The sequence below is a fragment of the Bacidia gigantensis genome (genome assembly GCF_019456465.1).
Source record: "Bacidia gigantensis strain McMullin 20006 chromosome Unknown contig_245, whole genome shotgun sequence".
NCBI lineage: Eukaryota > Fungi > Ascomycota > Lecanoromycetes > Lecanorales > Ramalinaceae > Bacidia > Bacidia gigantensis.
This window is the reverse complement of record NW_025408601.1, coordinates 1,413,864-1,432,595: the sequence shown is the minus strand read 5'-3', so window position 1 is coordinate 1,432,595 and position 18,732 is coordinate 1,413,864. Positions and strand designations below refer to the sequence as shown.

The 18,732-nt window shown below is 48.3% G+C and overlaps 8 protein-coding genes across 8 annotated transcripts; 6 read left to right on the top strand and 2 right to left on the bottom strand.

The window, feature by feature from the left end:
- Positions 1-131: 131 nt before the first annotated feature.
- On the top strand, positions 132-3,842 carry KY384_005501 (uncharacterized protein; the record flags this gene model as incomplete). Its single annotated transcript, XM_044814001.1, has 1 exon — positions 132-3,842. One exon carries the CDS (start codon positions 132-134, stop codon positions 3,840-3,842), a length of 3,711 nt encoding a protein of 1,236 aa, XP_044669302.1.
- A 472-nt stretch (positions 3,843-4,314) lies between these two features.
- On the top strand, positions 4,315-4,527 carry KY384_005500 (uncharacterized protein; the record flags this gene model as incomplete). The annotated part of the gene is made up of 2 exons (XM_044814000.1): positions 4,315-4,377; positions 4,399-4,527. 2 exons carry the CDS (start codon positions 4,315-4,317, stop codon positions 4,525-4,527), a joined length of 192 nt encoding a protein of 63 aa, XP_044669301.1.
- Positions 4,528-7,091: 2,564 nt separating this feature from the next.
- On the top strand, positions 7,092-7,934 carry KY384_005499 (uncharacterized protein; the record flags this gene model as incomplete). The annotated part of the gene is made up of 2 exons (XM_044813999.1): positions 7,092-7,236; positions 7,291-7,934. 2 exons carry the CDS (start codon positions 7,092-7,094, stop codon positions 7,932-7,934), a joined length of 789 nt encoding a protein of 262 aa, XP_044669300.1.
- A 686-nt stretch (positions 7,935-8,620) lies between these two features.
- KY384_005498 (uncharacterized protein) lies at positions 8,621-10,367 on the bottom strand (the record flags this gene model as incomplete). The annotated part of the gene is made up of 3 exons (XM_044813998.1): positions 8,621-9,189; positions 9,335-9,393; positions 9,577-10,367. The coding sequence occupies 3 exons, from the start codon at positions 10,365-10,367 to the stop codon at positions 8,621-8,623; spliced, it is 1,419 nt and encodes a 472-aa protein (XP_044669299.1).
- Positions 10,368-12,215: 1,848 nt separating this feature from the next.
- Positions 12,216-13,183, top strand: KY384_005497 (uncharacterized protein; the record flags this gene model as incomplete). The annotated part of the gene is made up of 3 exons (XM_044813997.1): positions 12,216-12,222; positions 12,267-12,482; positions 12,537-13,183. 3 exons carry the CDS (start codon positions 12,216-12,218, stop codon positions 13,181-13,183), a joined length of 870 nt encoding a protein of 289 aa, XP_044669298.1.
- A 357-nt stretch (positions 13,184-13,540) lies between these two features.
- KY384_005496 (uncharacterized protein) lies at positions 13,541-14,611 on the bottom strand (the record flags this gene model as incomplete). The annotated part of the gene is made up of 1 exon (XM_044813996.1): positions 13,541-14,611. The coding sequence occupies one exon, from the start codon at positions 14,609-14,611 to the stop codon at positions 13,541-13,543; it is 1,071 nt and encodes a 356-aa protein (XP_044669297.1).
- A 237-nt stretch (positions 14,612-14,848) lies between these two features.
- Positions 14,849-15,513, top strand: KY384_005495 (uncharacterized protein; the record flags this gene model as incomplete). The annotated part of the gene is made up of 3 exons (XM_044813995.1): positions 14,849-14,862; positions 15,041-15,140; positions 15,193-15,513. The coding sequence occupies 3 exons, from the start codon at positions 14,849-14,851 to the stop codon at positions 15,511-15,513; spliced, it is 435 nt and encodes a 144-aa protein (XP_044669296.1).
- Positions 15,514-15,927: 414 nt separating this feature from the next.
- On the top strand, positions 15,928-18,292 carry DBP2 (ATP-dependent RNA helicase dbp2; the record flags this gene model as incomplete). Its single annotated transcript, XM_044813994.1, has 6 exons — positions 15,928-15,980; positions 16,146-16,324; positions 16,375-17,343; positions 17,389-17,496; positions 17,902-18,030; positions 18,090-18,292. The coding sequence occupies 6 exons, from the start codon at positions 15,928-15,930 to the stop codon at positions 18,290-18,292; spliced, it is 1,641 nt and encodes a 546-aa protein (XP_044669295.1).
- Positions 18,293-18,732: the final 440 nt, after the last annotated feature.

Sequence of the window (18,732 nt, the reverse complement as noted above, 5' to 3'; positions counted from 1 at the left end):
GAAGTGAGCATAGGTTCAGCGCCTACTACGGAGCGAATGAATCGTAACATGAGCAATCCCTAATGTCTACGTGCCATCTGTAGGCTTCCACTCTATTTATGCCGACTCAACTCAAAGGAACCCTCACCAAAATGGATCGATCAAGGGGCGCTGAAGAGCCTACCGCAGAAATAGCGTCGTACCAGCGAGTCAGCGGCAACGAAGGCAATGAAGATTTCTCTACATCCGCTCTGCAACATGCAGACAGCCTGGCAAAAGACGAAGCATCAAGATTGAAAGACCTCGCTACAGATGTACGCGACCAGGACGATCTAGAGCGTGATGTTCACCGCCAGGCCGATCAGCTGTTGAATGAGCAAGCAGATGAAAGGGATCAAAAGCGTCTTGAGAAAACCGAAATTGAGAAGGGAAGGCTGGAGAATCAGCTCAAGCGGCTTCGCGAACGCCGCAACCGCCAACCTGGATCTGCCACCAAGCTTCGCCTCGACAATGAGATCGCTCACCTTGAGGCACAAGTCAGAACCATTGAAACAGACCTTTTTCAAATAAAGGAACGTATCCAACAGCGACACGAGGAAGTTCAGGAGGATGAACCTCAGGAGGAGGTCTCAGGTGGGAACAGGAGGCTACCTCATGAGAGCCAGCGAGATTTTCTTATTCGGACTGGAAAGATCACCCCGTTCTCTAAGATGCCAGGGAGAAATCTCGGACGCACAGAGTCTTCTTTACAAGGTGTTCTTCTGGATGCCGAAGAGGAACACGAAGCCCAAGACGAGGGTGTTGAACCGGTTGCTGAGGCTGCATCTCACCGAGTTTTATTGCAACCTGGCTTTGCATCCGCCGAGATCGGTGACGTAGATAATGGACCTCACCCGATAGACAGACCAAGGAAGCGAAGACGACTTGAGCGACCTCAAGGGCCTGTCCAGAGGCAAGCAGCGCTGAATCCACCATACCAAAATGACGTTGATAATATTGAAAAGCAGAATGCTTCCGATGGAGACGGTAGTGATTTTGATCCACAGTCTGGTGATGATCATCCAAGAGGCTTACGCGCATCTTCGCACGAAACAGATGATGGCTTTGAGCCTTCTGATTCGGAGGATATGTCGTTTTCGAGAAACTCTGAGCAACGATCTCGTAAGTCGCACAACACTAGTCAGATCGAAGACTTTGCCGGGCTTGATGATGGAAACGAGAGACTCTACCAAAAAAGGCTCCGCAAATGGACCGATAGTAGAAGGGCTGCTCGTCATTTGGCCTCCACAGAGCGTTTTGATCGGCATGCGGAATCAACTGACCTTGCAATTAAAGCCGAAGATGGTGACCGCAATGTCCTTGACATAGTCAATGCTGAGCATGAGGCCGAGTGCTTCTTACCGCATCCATCGAGGGAGGACACAACGTTAGAGGGCGGTCTGAACATCCCTGGGGACGTACATCCTTCTCTATTCGACTATCAGAAGACAGGCGTGCGATGGCTCTGGGAACTCTATTCACAGCAGGTGGGTGGGATTGTGGGCGATGAAATGGGACTCGGCAAGACGATACAGGTAATAGCCTTTCTTGCTGGGTTACATTACAGTAAGAGACTCGCGAAGCCAGTCATTATTGTTGCACCTGCTACAGTGATGAAACAGTGGGTCAATGAGTTTCACACTTGGTGGCCGCCATTACGAGTTTCGATCTTGCATAGTTCTGGAAGCGGAATGATAGACGTTGGTAAAGAGGCTCTAGACGAAGACGAATTACTTACACGCCTTCCTTCAACGAATAAGAGAGAGCAGCATTCAAAATCTGCCATGAACGCCAGGAGAATCGTTGATCGCGTCATCAACGAGGGTCATGTCCTTGTGACGACTTATTCTGGCCTCCAAAGCTTTGCTGAATTGCTTATACCAGTAAATTGGGAATATGCTGTCCTTGATGAAGGCCACAAGATTCGTAATCCAAACACTTCGATCACTATCTATTGCAAAGAGCTTCGGACAGCGAATCGTGTCATACTGTCTGGAACACCAATGCAAAACAATCTTATCGAATTGTGGTCGCTGTTCGATTTTGTATTTCCGATGCGATTGGGAACACTTGTTAATTTCCGCCAGCAATTTGAGTTTCCCATACGCCAGGGTGGGTATGCAAATGCCTCAAATCTGCAGATACAGACTGCCACGAAATGTGCAGAGACCCTCAAAGACACAATTTCGCCATATCTCTTGCAAAGGTTCAAAGCCGATGTGGCCTCCGATCTGCCAAAGAAATCGGAGCAAGTGCTGTTCTGTAAACTTACCAAAATCCAACGAGATGCATATGAGAATTTTCTGGCTTCTGATGAAATGAAATCCATCATGAACGGGAAAAGGCAGATGCTCTTTGGCGTGGACATCTTGCGAAAGATATGCAATCATCCAGATCTTGTCGATCATAGGAATTTGTCGATCAAGCCTGCCTACAATTACGGAAGTGGAGCCAAGTCTGGGAAAATGCAAGTCGTGAAAGCATTGCTTGAGCTTTGGAAAAGTCAGGGTCACAAGACCCTGCTATTCGCTCAACATCGCATCATGCTCGACATTCTGGAAAGATTTATTGGATCTATGAGCGGTATCACATATCGCCGGATGGATGGGACAACTCCTATATCAACTCGCCAAGGCCTAATAGACGAGTTCAATACTAACGTAGACGCCCATGTGTTCTTGCTGACTACCAAGGTCGGTGGGCTTGGTGTCAATCTAACAGGTGCGAACCGGGTCATCATCTTCAATCCAGACTGGAATCCGTCCACCGATGTCCAAGCTCGAGAGCGTGCATGGCGTCTTGGCCAGAAGCGTGAAGTCATGATCTATCGTCTCATGACAGCAGGAACTATCGAGGAGAAGATCTATCATCGTCAACTATTCAAGCAATTTCTCATCAACAAAATCCTCCGCGATCCGAAACAGCGCCAGACATTTCAAATGAAAGATTTGCATGACCTTTTCTCGCTTGGTGATGCAACCAACACTACAGAGACAGGCAGCCTTTTCAAAGGTACTGAAGTGAAATTCAATAAGATTGATGACACACCAGGTTCACCTACGATGAATGATACTCTGCACAAGAACGGTCGCCGATCTCGGATAGGGGGAAAGGATAGTGCTGTAGCCATCGGCGAGCTTGTCGGTGTGGACCACACGGAACGTTTCTATGGAGAGGAGGAAGAAGAGCGCAAAGCGGCAGTCCCCGACGCCACCAATTCCGATGCCCGCGTCATGGAGGGCATATTCGCTCGCTCCGGTGTGCATGCGGCTCTCGAGCATGACCAGATAATCAACGGGAAGAAAGCTCTAACAGCAGACCCTCAAATAATCGAGAGGGAGGCCAAGCGAGTGGCCACAGAAGCAGCCAAGGAACTCAAAAAAGCCGGTGAGGCTGCGAAGAACACTCCTGTTGGTACGCCAACTTGGACGGGTCAATTTGGTGTTGCCGGTCGACCTCGAGAACGGCAGCCGCAGCGGCTAGCGCTGGGGCGTGGTCGAGGTGGTCCTTCATCTGCTAGCATCCTTGCAGGGTTGCAAAGTCGTCAGGTGGGAAATGCACTAGGTAACGATTCCAGAGCTAGTACACCAGGCTCAACAGGCTCGGGTCCCAAAGGGGTAGACTTTATGCAGATGATACGGGAATACTTGATCAGGCAAGGAGGCGCAGCGCATACTCAGATGCTGATTGATCATTTCAATCGTTTCTGTAACACTCCAACGAGAACGGCTGAATTCAAAGCAATGTTGACAGAGATCGCAACGTTGGAGAAAGGAACAAGGGGCCGAGGGAAGTGGTGCTTGAAGGAAGAATACAAGCAGTAATACAAGTGCTACGCATCGGAGAAGTTGTTTATTCGCATAGAACTGTCATTGAGATACCCAGTGAAGATGAACGCGTTTGAATGAAGAGATGCGGTGTAAATTCCAGCATAAGAGCATTCGAGATGAAAACGAATGAGCAAAGAAATATCTTATTGATCGTGCATACAGCTAACTTTCAATGTTGAAGCCTCTTGTGATCGCCTTTTAAAAACCGTGGCGCACAGCCGAGCAATATTCCCTGCCTTTTTCAAGAGGAATATCTCGTTTTCGACTATTGTTCTCGATGATTTACGCGAAGTTGACCCCAAGCTTCTTCGATATGCAAATGTCGCCACGGCCAGACAGTCTGATTCGCAACAGCCTTCCAAACCTAGTGCTATGTGCAATCTACCGTCAATCATGCGGGAAAAGAATTAGCACCTTGTTATACTGGGCCCACGAGAATGAGAACGCGATAGACTTTGCAAGCAAAATGACGAGTCTTCCGGAAGAGAAGCATAATACGTCTCATAGCTCAAGTAGCATAAGCAAGCATGTAAGTCTATCAATCCGATAGTACCACGCGCACTATGAAGCTCACAAGATCATCATCATGATCATGATCATCAATGTCTCCAGAGAAAGCAAGATATCCGGAGAGAGGACTCTGCATTTTCTACTTTGTGTGGCTTCGGACAATATGTGAATCATGTGTATGATTGACTTTGGAGGGCCAGAGTCACGGGTTGACAGGAAAATAATCTTTCACGCAAGCCAGTATCATGGATTTAACAAGAGATTTGCTTGAGACAAGAATGTAATATTGAGTTGTAATGTAGAAAATTCCTTTTCGCAGGCTTTGCGTACAAATTGAACCTGACGTTTCCCCTTGGGTAGCCGTGTGGCTACACTGAATGTTGAACCTTAGAACAGAGAATCCACAATTGCGTTGGAATACAAAGATTCAGTTGCAGCTGACCATTGGTGCCATTGTTATTGATCCGTTCACCGGTTGACCTGCCGGGGCGTTTATTGGGTCCACCAGAAGTGGATCTGGCGCTTCTAGCGTCAGTGCTAGGCGGAACTGCCGACGGCTATGCACGGGCACCAGCGGGTGACGTGCCGAGGGTGCATATGACAGCTACGGTACTACTCGTAAGGTATCGTAGCCATGGAGCATTGATATCGTGTCTTTTCCCTGTGCTTGATGGCCCAGAAAGTTGCCATTGATTATGTGATGCACCTGGCCAAACGCTCCGTTTGGTCGCATCCATCTTCTCATTTTTGGAGTTATTGGTGGAGCAGTAGCTTCAAATGCCCCACCACCAAAATCCACACAAGCCATTCTCCCTCAAGGTTCTGAAAAGAAAAGCCACGGGCAACTTATCGCAACTCAATCCCGTAGCAACTGCAGCCTACTTAAGACATCTTCCCTCCAACAATTTCTTCTTTCTTCAACATCTCTCTCTCAATCATCTCCCATACAATCGTCTCCCTCCCACTGCAAACTTCAATCTAATGAACTGCTTTCTCTCCATCAATGACTTCACACCTCACTGCTCTCCTTCGTTTCACATTCACCACGTCGGTCCTGAGCCACGACACGAAACTGCTCCGTGCTGGACATCGCGTGAAAAGGTCTGGGTTTCTGGGTGCCCGTCACCCAGAGGACCTGAGCAAGTCCAAGAACTGCGTCCAGAGCTGGACACAAGGTACTCTGCGAAAACTGTCCTGTCTGGCTGAAGACACGTAAACTACATGCCGACCTGGAGCAAGTCTGTAAACTGCGACCCGACCTGAGCAAGTCTGTAAACTGCGTCCAGAGCTGGACACATAGTACTCTGCGAAAACTGTCCCGTGAAAAGAAAATCACGATAATCACACAACCGAGCATGTAGTTGTAAAAAGGCCCATGTTGGACACCCATGCGAAAAGTCCTATGCTGACGAGCATACGAAAACATACGGACGTCCTCGTGCAACGACGTAGTAAAAGGTACGGGGTCTAAGTCTTGCGTTTCCTTCATTCAACTTGTGTCGTGTTGATGTTGATTGGACCAGCAGGGAGGCTTGCTATGGACCTCACCTCCCCGTGGTGCAAGCTGGTAACGTCTCTTGCTCGTTGCAAGAGGCGGCTAAGAAGGTCCCTCTCTTCATCTGCAAGAAATCGCTGGTGAGTACATTAGTCTCTCTATCTGTCTTCCTCGCTCACAAGTCGTCTCTAGCCTAGATCCTCATCGACCTCACCTTCCTCAACCTCACCTTCATCAACCTCACTTTTATCGACCTCACCTTCATCAACCTCACCTTCCTCAACCTCACCTTCCTCAACCTCACCTACCTCAACCTTCAATATCTTTAGCATCGAATGCAGAACACGGATTTAGAGGGATGATTTGAATTTTGTGTCAGGAAATCATCAGGACGCTACCTTGTTGCGAGACTCAATTGATAGATATTCACCACATACTCTCAAGAATGATCTTTCTCAATGCTCACTCTTACTTCCTCCGCTTCCATTCCATGATCCAATGCGTTCTCTAGCCTAGCTCGGCCTGAGAAAGCTGCGGTCATCAATATATCAAGCCCACGGGTCCGTTAGTCGGGCGGTGTCTGCTGTAAGCCGCTCCGAATCGAAATAAAGGCCCGTTATATCCCCTGGAGATAGGCTTATGCGGTTAGCTTAAGGGCCACACTCCAACCTTTGACCCTTAAAGCTCCTTTAGGCTGTAGGAATTGGCAAGGCTACCTTCCAACTGAAGGAACCTGGGCCTATGATCGAGCAACAAAAAGCTTTTTGGTTTACGAAGCATTTGCTTTGCTTTGATTCTATGGTAAATATCGTCTCGCGTTGTGATAGCGCAGACGGAGATAAATGCTCGTTACATCCGTGTTGTTGTGCGGGCCAGACCCTGTAGTGACCCGTAACTCGTATTCCATACTCTATGGCAACAATAATGAGACGCCAAAAATAATCCACACCTACTACTCCGTATACATTCAACAACTCCTCGCAAACGTTCGTTAAGCAGCCTAACCAAATACCCTCGCTTCCTAATGCAAACATTGTCTTCTTGAGGATCGCTCACCATACCACAACTACTTCTTCTTGGCGGGCATACTCAGGGGCCTCCTTCACACCAACATTGAGCTCCCGTGAGAACAGAACGAATTTCTAGGCATACGGAGAAACTCAATCAGCTACTCCTTCTGCGATCTTGATCGCTGTCAGAAAGTTCTGAAATTTATTCCTTCTCACAGAGCCTTCACCATGATCATAAGGCCAAAGCTCAGTCACTTTCTCGTCTCCATATATCTCTGCGCGACCCTCACATCAGCTTGGCCATGGCCACCCTCGTTATCCTTCCCAGACCTTGATAGCATACTCGTTCGGCGGCAAGACGATGGAAGCAAAGGTAGGCAGTGCATCTATTCTACTATCGCAGTCTCTGATCTGTAATGCTTTCCAGATTCTTCCTCCTCCGCCTCCGGGGCCAAGCCCACCGACTCACCGTCCAAAAGTGCAGCAGCATCGACAGGCAAATCCCAGTCATCCAGTGCTAAGGGCTCTGCTACCAGCAAAGGTAGTGCAGCCGCTACAACCACCGGTTCCCAACAATCAGACGATACCGTAGATCCTCGCCTTCCACCAGGAGGCGTGAATATGGTCACTCCCTCGGCTCTAGCAACGAGCACCTACTACAAGATTGGGGTGGATAGTGTATCTATGGTGTGGAACTACACCTCACTCTCGGTCACCCCCTCAAAGATCGACGTCCTAGTCTCCTGCTCCGCCAATCAAGCAACCTACACGCTTGCATCAAATCAATCGTTTGAAAAGACTGGCAGTGTTGTGTGGGACACACAGCCGGAAGTGACAGGAACAGCACCACTGCTGACGGAGACTTACACTCTCATCATTCATGATGCGGCGAAAGCCTTGACAGATAGGCCGGAGGCAGGTCACTTGGGCGCGTATAACCAGTATACTTTTGGAATGTATGTTCCACAGAAGTATACGCCAAGAACTGGTAAGTCTCATGATATTGATATACTGACTTTTTTCGCGCGGCTGACTGGGGCGGATAGAATGGAAGTGTGCTACCTGCAATGACGCTCTATCCGATACTGAACGGCAGGCTATTAAATTCATGCTTGGAATGTGTACGATTACGATACTTTCATTCACATGGTTCGTTGGGGGTTTGGGGGCTATTCTTTGAGCGACAATCTCTGTCTGGACAAATACGATGCTATCGTTGGAAGATACTTGTAAATTCACTGTCAAGAAGTTTTGAGGAGCTGATTACTGTGAGAGCAATTCAAACTAATTTTTCGGGCATGTTAAGCGGTCAGAAATAGGAAAAGGATGGGCATGAATCTGGGTCTGCAGCATGGCTGCTGGTATCTAAGTAATGATGAAATGTAAAATGAGGTCAGCAAGGTATGTCCATAGAGCGAGTAATCAAGAGGAATTCAATATTGTCTACGTATCTTCAGTCATGCTACATTGAATTTTCTATACACCCTCACTCTCAAAGAAGCCTTGTCGTTCTCGTCGTGGAAATGATTGATTGGCCCACTACCTCGCCCTAAGTGGCAGTCGATACTTGTCCGGATGCCCATCTCTACGTACTGGCAGGCGGACTTGATCTGCTGGATGATGTCGCTGGATGGATTGCAGACCAATTGTGAGGCGATTGCAGCTGAAGAGTAACGCGAGGGGGTAAGCTGAAGCTACAAAGAATGTGAAGGGGAGAATTCAAGGCTTGGTTAAAAGAAGCTTATTAGAGAGCCATGTCACTTACAGGCAAGGGAGCAACCTGTGCCGTGCGTGTTCTTCGAAACTACATAGTCTGTCTCAAAGAAGACCGCGCGTTTGCCGTCATGGAAGATGTTCAAGACTGTATCACGGTCCTCATCTCGATATGATATTTGGCCTGACCGGGTAAGTGGAAGGTGACCGCCTTTGAGCAGCACGTATTGTGGACCAAGCTGCTGAATATCAAACGCCATGCGGACTAAGTCATCGATAGAAGCTACGTCGTTTGAAACCACTCCAGCCTTCTGTAACAAGAGCTTTGCCTCCGGTATATTTGGAGTCAATATCGTGGCAAGTGGTAACAGCTGTGTACAAATGCTATGCACAGCTTCGCTGGGCAATAATTGGGCTCCAGATGTAGCGACCATGACAGGGTCCAAGACTAAGGGGGGATTGCCGTGGAATTCCAAAGTGGAAGCCACCACACCAATTGTTTCGGCTGCGGCGAGCATGCCTATCTTGACGACGTCGACGCCGATATCGTCAAAGACCGCATCGATCTGCTCCTTCACAAAGTCTGCCGGGACATAGTGGATGTTTCTGACACCTAGAGTATTTTGAGCAGTCAATGCTGTAGTTGCTGTCATTGCGTAACAACGATGGTGTGCAACGACCCTTTGGTCAGCCTCCAGACCTCTTCTTGGTACATTAGTCGTCACTCGGTACAACAGACCATCAGTGGAGCAACTCACGCTCCACCGGAGCTGTCTGAGCCTGCGATGATGAGTATACGTCTTTTCGCATGGTCGATCTTTTGCATTGGTACTAGCAAGATTAGACCTCAATTGATGGATGCTCGTAAAAACTGGCGTTGGATAGGAAAGGGTATGCGGCACAATACGTCATTTCAGTGACAAACCCAAAGGAAACTCGAGCGCTTCAAGTGGCTTTCCAAACATATCAACTAATCAATGTAGCGCGCTGCGATGCTTACTCCGAGTCTGAATCTTCGTTGGCAAACTCATCCTCAGGTCCACGAACAAGGAGAAAGTCGAATCTTCCACCTACACGTGACGCAAGTGTCTCTCTAATCATGTCCTGTTCAATCTCGGCAATGTCGCTGTCGGTGTCTTGCATCATTACGCTCAGCGTAAACCCTTCATTGCCCGGACCGAGTGATAGAACGAAGTCTACAATGCCATTTGACGTAAAGCGTGTATCGGCGTTCAATTCCAATCTTTTCAGACGTCCAAGCTCAGCTATATCTGGCCAGATGGCGTCCGTGATATGAAAACCTCCGGTCCAAAACGTCTCAAGCTTATGCAGATTCTGGGCTAGTGATCGAATATGATGCTCTGTGAAGTTTGCTGAAATTTGCGTCAATCTCAAATCTCTTAGATTGATGAGCCTGTTAATGGCGTCCACTAAAATGTCATTGTCGGCGACCACTTCGCTGTCTTCGCCTTTCAGGTATAGAGACGTCAAGCTGGGCTGGAGCGCCATTGCTTGATGAAAATCTTTGCTACCTGTGAGAGAGTAACCTTCAATTTCTAAGCTGTCAAGCTCAATGCCTCTTTCTCTCATAACTGGTGTCAGAAGTGGAGGTGCACTTATGAAGTTAGACAATGTGATTTCTCTAAGCTGGTGGCAGCCACGGAGCCATTCGATCATTTCTAAGAAAATGTCTTTGTGTCTGTTTTCAAGGTCTTGGGTCGCTGCAATGTCTTCTGCGAGATTAAGAGATGTGATCTCGGTGCAATTTTTGAGTCGAGACAGGTATTGCATTGATTCGGCACTAATGCTGCGAAGCTCAAGTTTCGATAAGCACTGAGAATGGCTATTGAGGGCAAGGAATGATTCAACTGATAGCCTAGTTCCCCCAAGAACCCCAAAAGCCCGCAAAGTCTGAGGACGAAGGCCATTCAGGAACATGGCACAATCGTGATCGGCATCACTGCCACTCCTAAATGAAGTGTCAGCATTTAGCACGCCGATGACAACACAAGATTCCCAACCAAATGAAGATTCTGATTTTAGCGAATTTACGGCAATGTGTTCTAATGGACTCTCCAACGTCCCGTAGCACGGAGCCATCGAACACTCTCAAGCGTTGAAGATGGGGTGTGTAGGGAAGGAATCCCTGTATGATCTCCGGGCTCTGGACTATGATTCGCTATGAGTCTAGAAGAGCCGTGGGAAGGACAGAAGAGAGACCTACAATTGCCTGCTAGCTTCTCAAGAGTGGGGGTGTGTTGCAGCACTACTACATAAAGCTGTTAACATTGCCTGAAAATGATCCACAACTCCGCTCACGCTGAGCGATGCTATTGGTAGTCGCATTCGCATCGATTCGGGAAAACTGTCTGCCTCTTTGTTTCGTGACTCTCTCAATCTTAAACCTCTTGAGGGGCCTGTCGAAGAATTTGCTAACAGAATTATTGAAAGCTTACACGTTCGTCAAACAAAGCGTTACCTGCTAAAATTTCGCCAAAAAATGCTCTCATCTAGCAGTGTTTCTAAGTCTTGGAAGTCGAGTTTCCTGATATACTGAGCGTAGTTGAATAAGGTCTTGCCCAGGCAAGACAGAACAATCGATTGCCACAGATTCGTCCATTTAGCCGTGACCATAATCCTCTCCTCCCCTGTCAAAACAGCATCATCGCTTCCGGAACCTGTGATGGGGGCTTTGTTGTGCATGCTTCAATGCATGAGTACGAAAACCGATGATGGAGTCCAATCAGACCTTCACCTACCGGTACAATCCTGCAAGAGCAGGCACAGCCAATTGTTTCCCCGAGCAAGCACATAGGAATAGGGTGTTGAAGTCCTTCTGCTGCGACAACGCTCCACAGATCATGTGGAGGAGGTCATCGGGTAATCGTGAAGCCATCTCTCCCGACCCCGAAAACGGTGCAGGAGAGCTATATATGTCAATCGATTTCTGAGATTAAATGCAAATGATGGTCAATAAATTTCCAACGCCCGCGTTGACGCTTGACAGTCGCGAACAGTGAAGATTCGCCACAGACGCGCCGGCGCCGCCCGCGCATCCGAAGCTCAATACATTTGTCAATATTCGAATACTTTCCCAAATATCTTGCAACAAATCGTCAGTGCGAATGTCTGTCTTAAGCTTCACACTTTCCCCTGAAGCAGTTTTTCGACTTCATGACGTGGTGCTATGCCTCGCTAAATTTAGTGAGATAATTGCCCTAGAAGCCAGAACAGACAGAGTGGGCTCCCTTGTGCAGCGATCTAGCCTAGACTGCTTATACACGATCTAGCTTGTATTCAGTGCCTTGAACTTATCCAAATCTGCCCATGCATCTTTCTCTTTTGACAGGAATCTGTTCTTTACAAAGTACTACCTAGACCCTTTTCAAACCAAGAGTCAACAAGCTCGTTCTGATATTGAGCCGAGCTTTACATGTCAATTGTATAATAAAGTAGGATTTTGGTCAGCCTCGAGACCTCGAATCCGGCATTAATGCATTCAGGCTCTCTTGTCTGTGTTCAAAGGACAACTGAAAGATCTTCGGGACAAAGACTCCGCCGTCGAAAGATGCGAGTGTTGCGTGCAGGAGGGACCGGGCGACAGCGAATGCCGCTTGCTTATCAGAATGGTCTGTCGTCATGGTAGGTATTGATCGAAGACAACGTGCCTGATTCGCCTGATGTTTAAAGGGGTGACGAAGACCTATAAGCTTACCTACGAAGCTGCGGAGGTGACGCATGCGGTCTTTAATCAAAACCTTGTGAAAAACACTTGGAGAATAAGTGCACTAATGCTGAGATCTCTCATTGAATATTTCAGCGCTGGCACGGAGCAACTTGATGTATCTACCACAAGTGGTCGAACAACATTCACCAGCTACACTGAAAAGATCATGAATGGCAAAGGTACCTCCTCATTCTTTGATGGGTAGGAAGTAAATCTAAGAATTCGCCGTTTAGATATCTTGAAACAGCCGCTTCAGACCTCTGTGACAATAGACAATCTTGACTTCGAAGAGTTCGAGGTTGAAGAAAATTTACATATTGGCATAGCCGTGAAGGACTTCAAAGCCATTGCCACACATGCGGAGTCCCTCAGGACTAGTGTCACTGCCCGTTTTTCCTTGCCGACCCATCCAATGCAGCTTCGCTATAGGGAGATTGGTATCAGTTCTGATTTCACTTTGATGACAATTGGAGAATATCGTGGAGGACCGGAGAGGCCCACGTCCGCGCGTGCGCTATCGAAGAAGGCATCGGTACCTTTAGCGCAGCACTCTTCCGTCTTACAGCAGCAAGACCGAAACTCACATACCGCTCATCTAGAGGAGAACCCGATGCCCCCACCAGTCCATCCAGCTAGTCGCCACGTCAATAAAGGCCCCACTCAAATGCAGAGCGCTCAGAGCACTCAAAGGGCTTCACCGCCACGCCCAAAACCAAGCCTGGACCCAGAAAGCCTCTTCCACCACCAGAACGATGATACTGATGAAGATCGTCAATGGGGCGAGAGAAATTATGTTGAAGAGGAGGACACCGTAGGCTGGAGTGCAAGTGCCGTCAACGTATCAAATCCTAAATATCTTCCATGGCCACAGTACAGCTGACACCCATTCTAGAATCGAAGCTTTACAACTATCCGCGAAGAAAAGAAACCTTCTTCTCGACTGGAACCTTATCAGTCGTTGCTCCAATATACAGAAAATCGATTACCACCCACCCAGAGGCTTTCTCAAGTAAGTGTCATCCTGCACAAAAACAAACAGCATTGATATAATTAGGTCGAAAACCTGTTCAACGGTTGAAGTGTTACATCCCTCGACAAAATAATGCTGTATCTTAAGGACATCGGCCGACCTTCATCATCCCTCGAGCCCCTACCGAACTGTAAGCTTATCGAAGGACCATTTAACTGTAAGACTACACCTTGCGAAGGTCTCGGTGTCAGCCTTGGATGTCCTTTTTCATTTCTCGTTGCTTTCTTTCCTCGTCCAGAGAAAGGTGGTCGCGCAGCCACCGCCAATACCGCCAACAGTCTGGGTTTCACTCAAAGTCTGTGAACTAATGCTATTCCATGTGAACGCGACATTGCCTTGTTCATCAGTGTGATCGCCGCAATTGCCGTGCTCACCCCACCCCCAACAAGCCACTTCACCTGCTTCTGTCAAAGCGATAGCATGCTCACTGCCAACCGCAATTTGGTCTACCGCAGGCAGGTTCCTTGGCGCGAGCTGCCCTCGATCATTGCGCCCCCAAGAGCATATGTGACCGTTTTCAGCGAGAACAAAGATGCTCCCCCAACTTGCACCCACATCCTTCCAATTCTTGATGGGACCTGGAAATTGAGATCGAACGCCCCATCTATCGGATCCGAGGACGACAGCCTCACCATGCCATGCTGAGCCCACGAGAAAGGAAAATTCACGGCCACACACTGCTCGTACAATGTGAAACCCCAAACCCTCAATTCTCCGAGGCACCCATACGAAGTCGGACGGGTCTCCAAGCTGGCCTTTTCGACCATTGCCCCAACCGTAGGCTTCGCCATTGGAAAGCACAGCCACTGTATGACTTACACTACTAGCAATATCTCGGATGTAGACACCTTCAGGAGGGAAATTATACAGCTGGGTGCATGTATCAACGGCTCTGACGTTCTTGCCAAGGCCAAGCTCGCCTTTGTTCCCTTTGCCACAAACGTATACCTCATCAGCTTCAGTGACAATCGTAAACATGTCCCAAGCCGCCGCGCACAATTTTGCCCTGTGAATCTTGGTCAGAGGCGATGGTTCAAAATGAGTGACCGCTTCTACACCCCTTGTCGGAGCCTCTGATTGTACGCTTTTCATGACTCCGGCGTGATACACTGCGCCCGAGGCGCATAACAGCATTGAGAGACTTCCGCCAGCTACAATTTTCAGTGGATCACGAGGACCCGTGTCACTGAAAAGACACTGCTGTGGTCTGGACGCATCATCCTTATTGCCAATGCCTAGTTGACCAGAGCTATTCGAGCCAAAAGCATACAGAGTCATATAGCTGGCGCGATGTGTATGAAGTACTACAAATTTGAATGGACTGGAAATCAAGGACAGGAAGAGGGTGGTATAAACAAAAAAGGCCGTGGCATCGAGGTCCACTGAGCCTCGGCTTTGGTTGCGGATTTCGTCATTCGCTGCAATTTTCCACGTTATATATACCACTGATTTATAAGATAGATACACCAATATGGCTACCCGGTCGATCACGACGCAGCTCACGAGGCGCAGCTCATGTTTTTGTCAAAGTATGATACCGCGCAATAGAGTATCTTCATATTCTCGGACATGTACTTTTTGCCCTTACTCCACAGATGCGATTGCTAAGGCTCCTCCCCCATGGTATCACAAGAAGTCCTGCTTGGGTCCTCCATGGACACACTCAAGTTTGTCTTTCATTCCTCTAACGCAGCGTTGCCACTTCAGCACAACATTACCAGCCCAAGCCACTGTGGTTAAGACAAATCCACGAAGAGACGAGGAAGGACATGACATGCTCATAGATATAACAGAGAGAGCAGCACAGGTAATATTATCATGAGACGATATCCCAAAAACGGGGCGCTGATTGTGGATAGCGACTCGAAGAGATCATGGCCAAAGACTCAAATCCTGAACTCGCCCTCAGAGTAACCGTTGAATCGGGCGGTTGTCACGGCTTCCAGTACCTCATGTCTCTCACCAAAACCTCCAGCCTTTCGCCGGAAGATGACACTATCTTCGAAGTTGATAACGGGTCAGGGGCAAAAGTGGTCATGGATGAACCAAGTCTTGAGCTGCTGAAAGGAAGCAAAGTTGATTTCACAATGGAACTGATTGGGAGCCAATTCAAGATTGTTGGCAATCCAGCGGCTACAAGTAGCTGTGGCTGTGGCACGAGTTTTGATATCCAAGCCTAGTCTGAGGCCGACATTACACTGAGCAATAATTGTCTAGAATTATGAACTTTGAGCGACGGCGTCGATTGGGTTGAAGTGGGTGTATCAGAAGAAGAACGCTTTAGCTTGTACGATTGAGAGTTTAGAGCTCTACTAAGCGGATGTGAATTTGGTTCCGATAACTATTATCATTGAGAGATGTGATTAGAGCTGAAATTTGGAGTTGTGTAGGCAACTGCACGGTGGCATCCAAGTCACACCAGGCAGACTTTATTCTGCTTACATAATCATGCGCTACAGATTTTTTTTGTCTGCCGTGAGTTCACAGACTTCATTGACCTTCATTCACCGTACGCCATCAACCAGCAGTCAACCTTTGAGTGTTCAGAAGTAAAGAATATCCCAAAAAGATAGAGAACGAGCAAAATACCTGGCATGGGTTCATACGGAGGAGGCTATGGAGGCGGTCGTGGAGGATCCTCTAATGGGTAAGTTGTCTTTGTGCCATTCCTTACATCGAGGTCTCTTGACGACCACTCGCATGATTCCGCTGGAAAGCAAAGCGATCATGTCGACTTACTTATCGTCTTTGTCATTTTCGATAACTTGCCAGTCTTTTGTAAAGGCTGAACTTATTGCTGACCAGTCTGTAGATACGGCGGCAGTAATGGTTATGGTGCACCAGCAACAAATGGCTACTCAAATGGCTATGGCGGGGGCTATGGTGCTTCAACGAACGGCTACAGCGGCGATGGATACGGCGGATCTTATGGTGGAGCCGGTGGTGACAAAATGTCAAATCTGGGTGCTGGCCTCAAGGCTCAACATTGGGGTATGGTATCACACTAGCAGTTCGGAGACCCTTATTGACACACCATCCAGATATCGCTTCGTTACCAAAATTCGAAAAATCTTTTTACAAGGAGTCTCCCGAAATTTCTGCTCGGAGCGACCGTTCGGTAGCGGACTTTCGCAAGCTTAAAGAAATAACTGTACAAGGAAGCAATGTCCCCCGTCCCGTTGAGACTTTTGACGAGGCGGGCTTCCCCAAATATGTCATGGATGAAGTTAAAGCCCAAGGATTTACGCACCCTACCGCCATCCAATCACAAGGTTGGCCGATGGCACTTTCCGGGCGAGACGTTGTCGGGATTGCTGAGACAGGTTCTGGGAAAACTCTCACATACTGTCTGCCTGGCATTGTACACATTAACGCGCAGCCTCTCCTTGCCCCTGGCGACGGGCCAATTGTTCTCGTACTTGCTCCAACTCGAGAGCTGGCTGTTCAGATTCAACAAGAGATGACCAAATTTGGCAAGTCTTCCCGTATTCGAAATACTTGTGTCTATGGAGGTGTACCCAAGGGAGGTCAGATACGTGATTTAGCGCGGGGAGTCGAAGTGTGCATCGCAACCCCTGGCCGCCTGATTGACATGTTAGAGTCTGGAAAGACTAACCTTCGTCGTGTTACCTATCTTGTTCTTGATGAAGCTGATCGCATGCTGGACATGGGGTTTGAACCCCAGATAAGAAAGATACTCGGCCAAATCCGTCCGGATCGGCAGACATGCATGTGGTCCGCAACATGGCCAAAGGACGTTCGCCAGCTTGCCTCAGATTACCTACAGGACTACATACAGGTCAATATCGGCTCGATGGACCTCTCTGCTAACCACCGCATAACGCAAGTGGTAGAGATTGTATCAGAATTCGAGAAGCGCGACAAGATGACAAAGCACTTGGAACGCGTCATGGAGGATCGTGATGCCAAGATCCTTCTCTTTACTGGTACCAAACGTGTAGCTGACGAGATTACACGCTTTCTCCGACAGGATGGATGGCCAGCGCTTTGTAAGTTCCGTCTACAATGCGCGCATTCTCGCTAACTTGAAGAAGCCATCCACGGCGACAAGCAACAGAATGAGCGCGATTGGGTGCTCAACGAATTCAAGACGGGCAAGAGCCCGATTATGGTTGCTACTGACGTGGCATCACGTGGTATTGGTATGATCTTTCGCGCCATTGCACTCCCTTCCCTTTCCCCTGTCTGTGTCATGTGAAGCACCCAGCAGTGTTTCGCCATCTACGCCTGTAGACTCTGCGTTTTACTGCTCTTTGGTCTAAGCTTGTCCTTTGATATCCAGCAATGTGCGGCTGCAAGCATTTTCTCTTTGTCCTCCTCGTTGAGTATCGTTAGGTACTGGGGAGGCTCAATCTTGCATGCTTCGTAAAGCCGCAGTTCCCTCGGATATCTCAGGACATTATGCATGCCATACCTTGGACCGAGGTGTTGTGAAAGTGTTTCTCTTCGCAGAGGAGTACCGCAGAGTCCAGTCAAGTGACTGCTTCGCAAGGCCAAGACAGGGATCGTTTTTACTTGTCGTTTTGAAGTTGCTAACCTCATTGAAGATGTCAAGAACATAACTCATGTTTTCAACTATGACTATCCCAACAATTCAGAAGATTATGTACATCGTATTGGTCGTACTGGACGAGCTGGTTCGAAGGGCACTGCAATTACGCTCTTCACCGCAGAAAGTAAGTTTTTTCCCCCGCTGCTTCTTCTGAAAAAAACCATCCTTCTGACCAATCCGCAGACTCAAAACAGGCTCGTGATTTGGTTGCCGTTCTGAACGAATCAAAACAACAAATAGACCCTCGCCTATACGAGATGGCTCGCTTCGGCGGAGGCGGAGGTGGCCGTGGTTACGGTGGTGGTCGTGGTGGCGGCCGTGGTGGAGGCCGTGGTGGATATTCAGGCTCCAACTCGGCTCCGATGGGCGGCAATCGACGTTGGTGAAGGTTCGTTGCAGAATTTTCGTCGGGTTTCGGCTTTTCTCAGACTCGCAAAAACGATCCGTTCGGGCGTTTTCGGTGCATATCGATCCGAGTGGCGGCTCCTGTCACATCAATAGAGATTATAGAGCTCATGTGCTAGACATTCGTCGCATCAGTTATTCAAGGTAAGAATTTAAAGACCGCATAATGGTGGCAATGATCAAAGGGACCGGGGCGATTCGGGAGCTATACAAAAGCTCCAGCATCCTTTAGGGACAGAATAGATCTGTATGCTAAGTTCCAGAATAGAAACCTCGCCTTCACGCTTTCAATTGCGCAAATATCATGTAGCATTTGTCGAAGTATTTCTCATACTAGCGATGTGTCCAAGCAAGAAGCATAAAACAAGGGACACGCAGCAGTTGACGCATTATGCTAAGATCAAGGAACGTATCCATGACC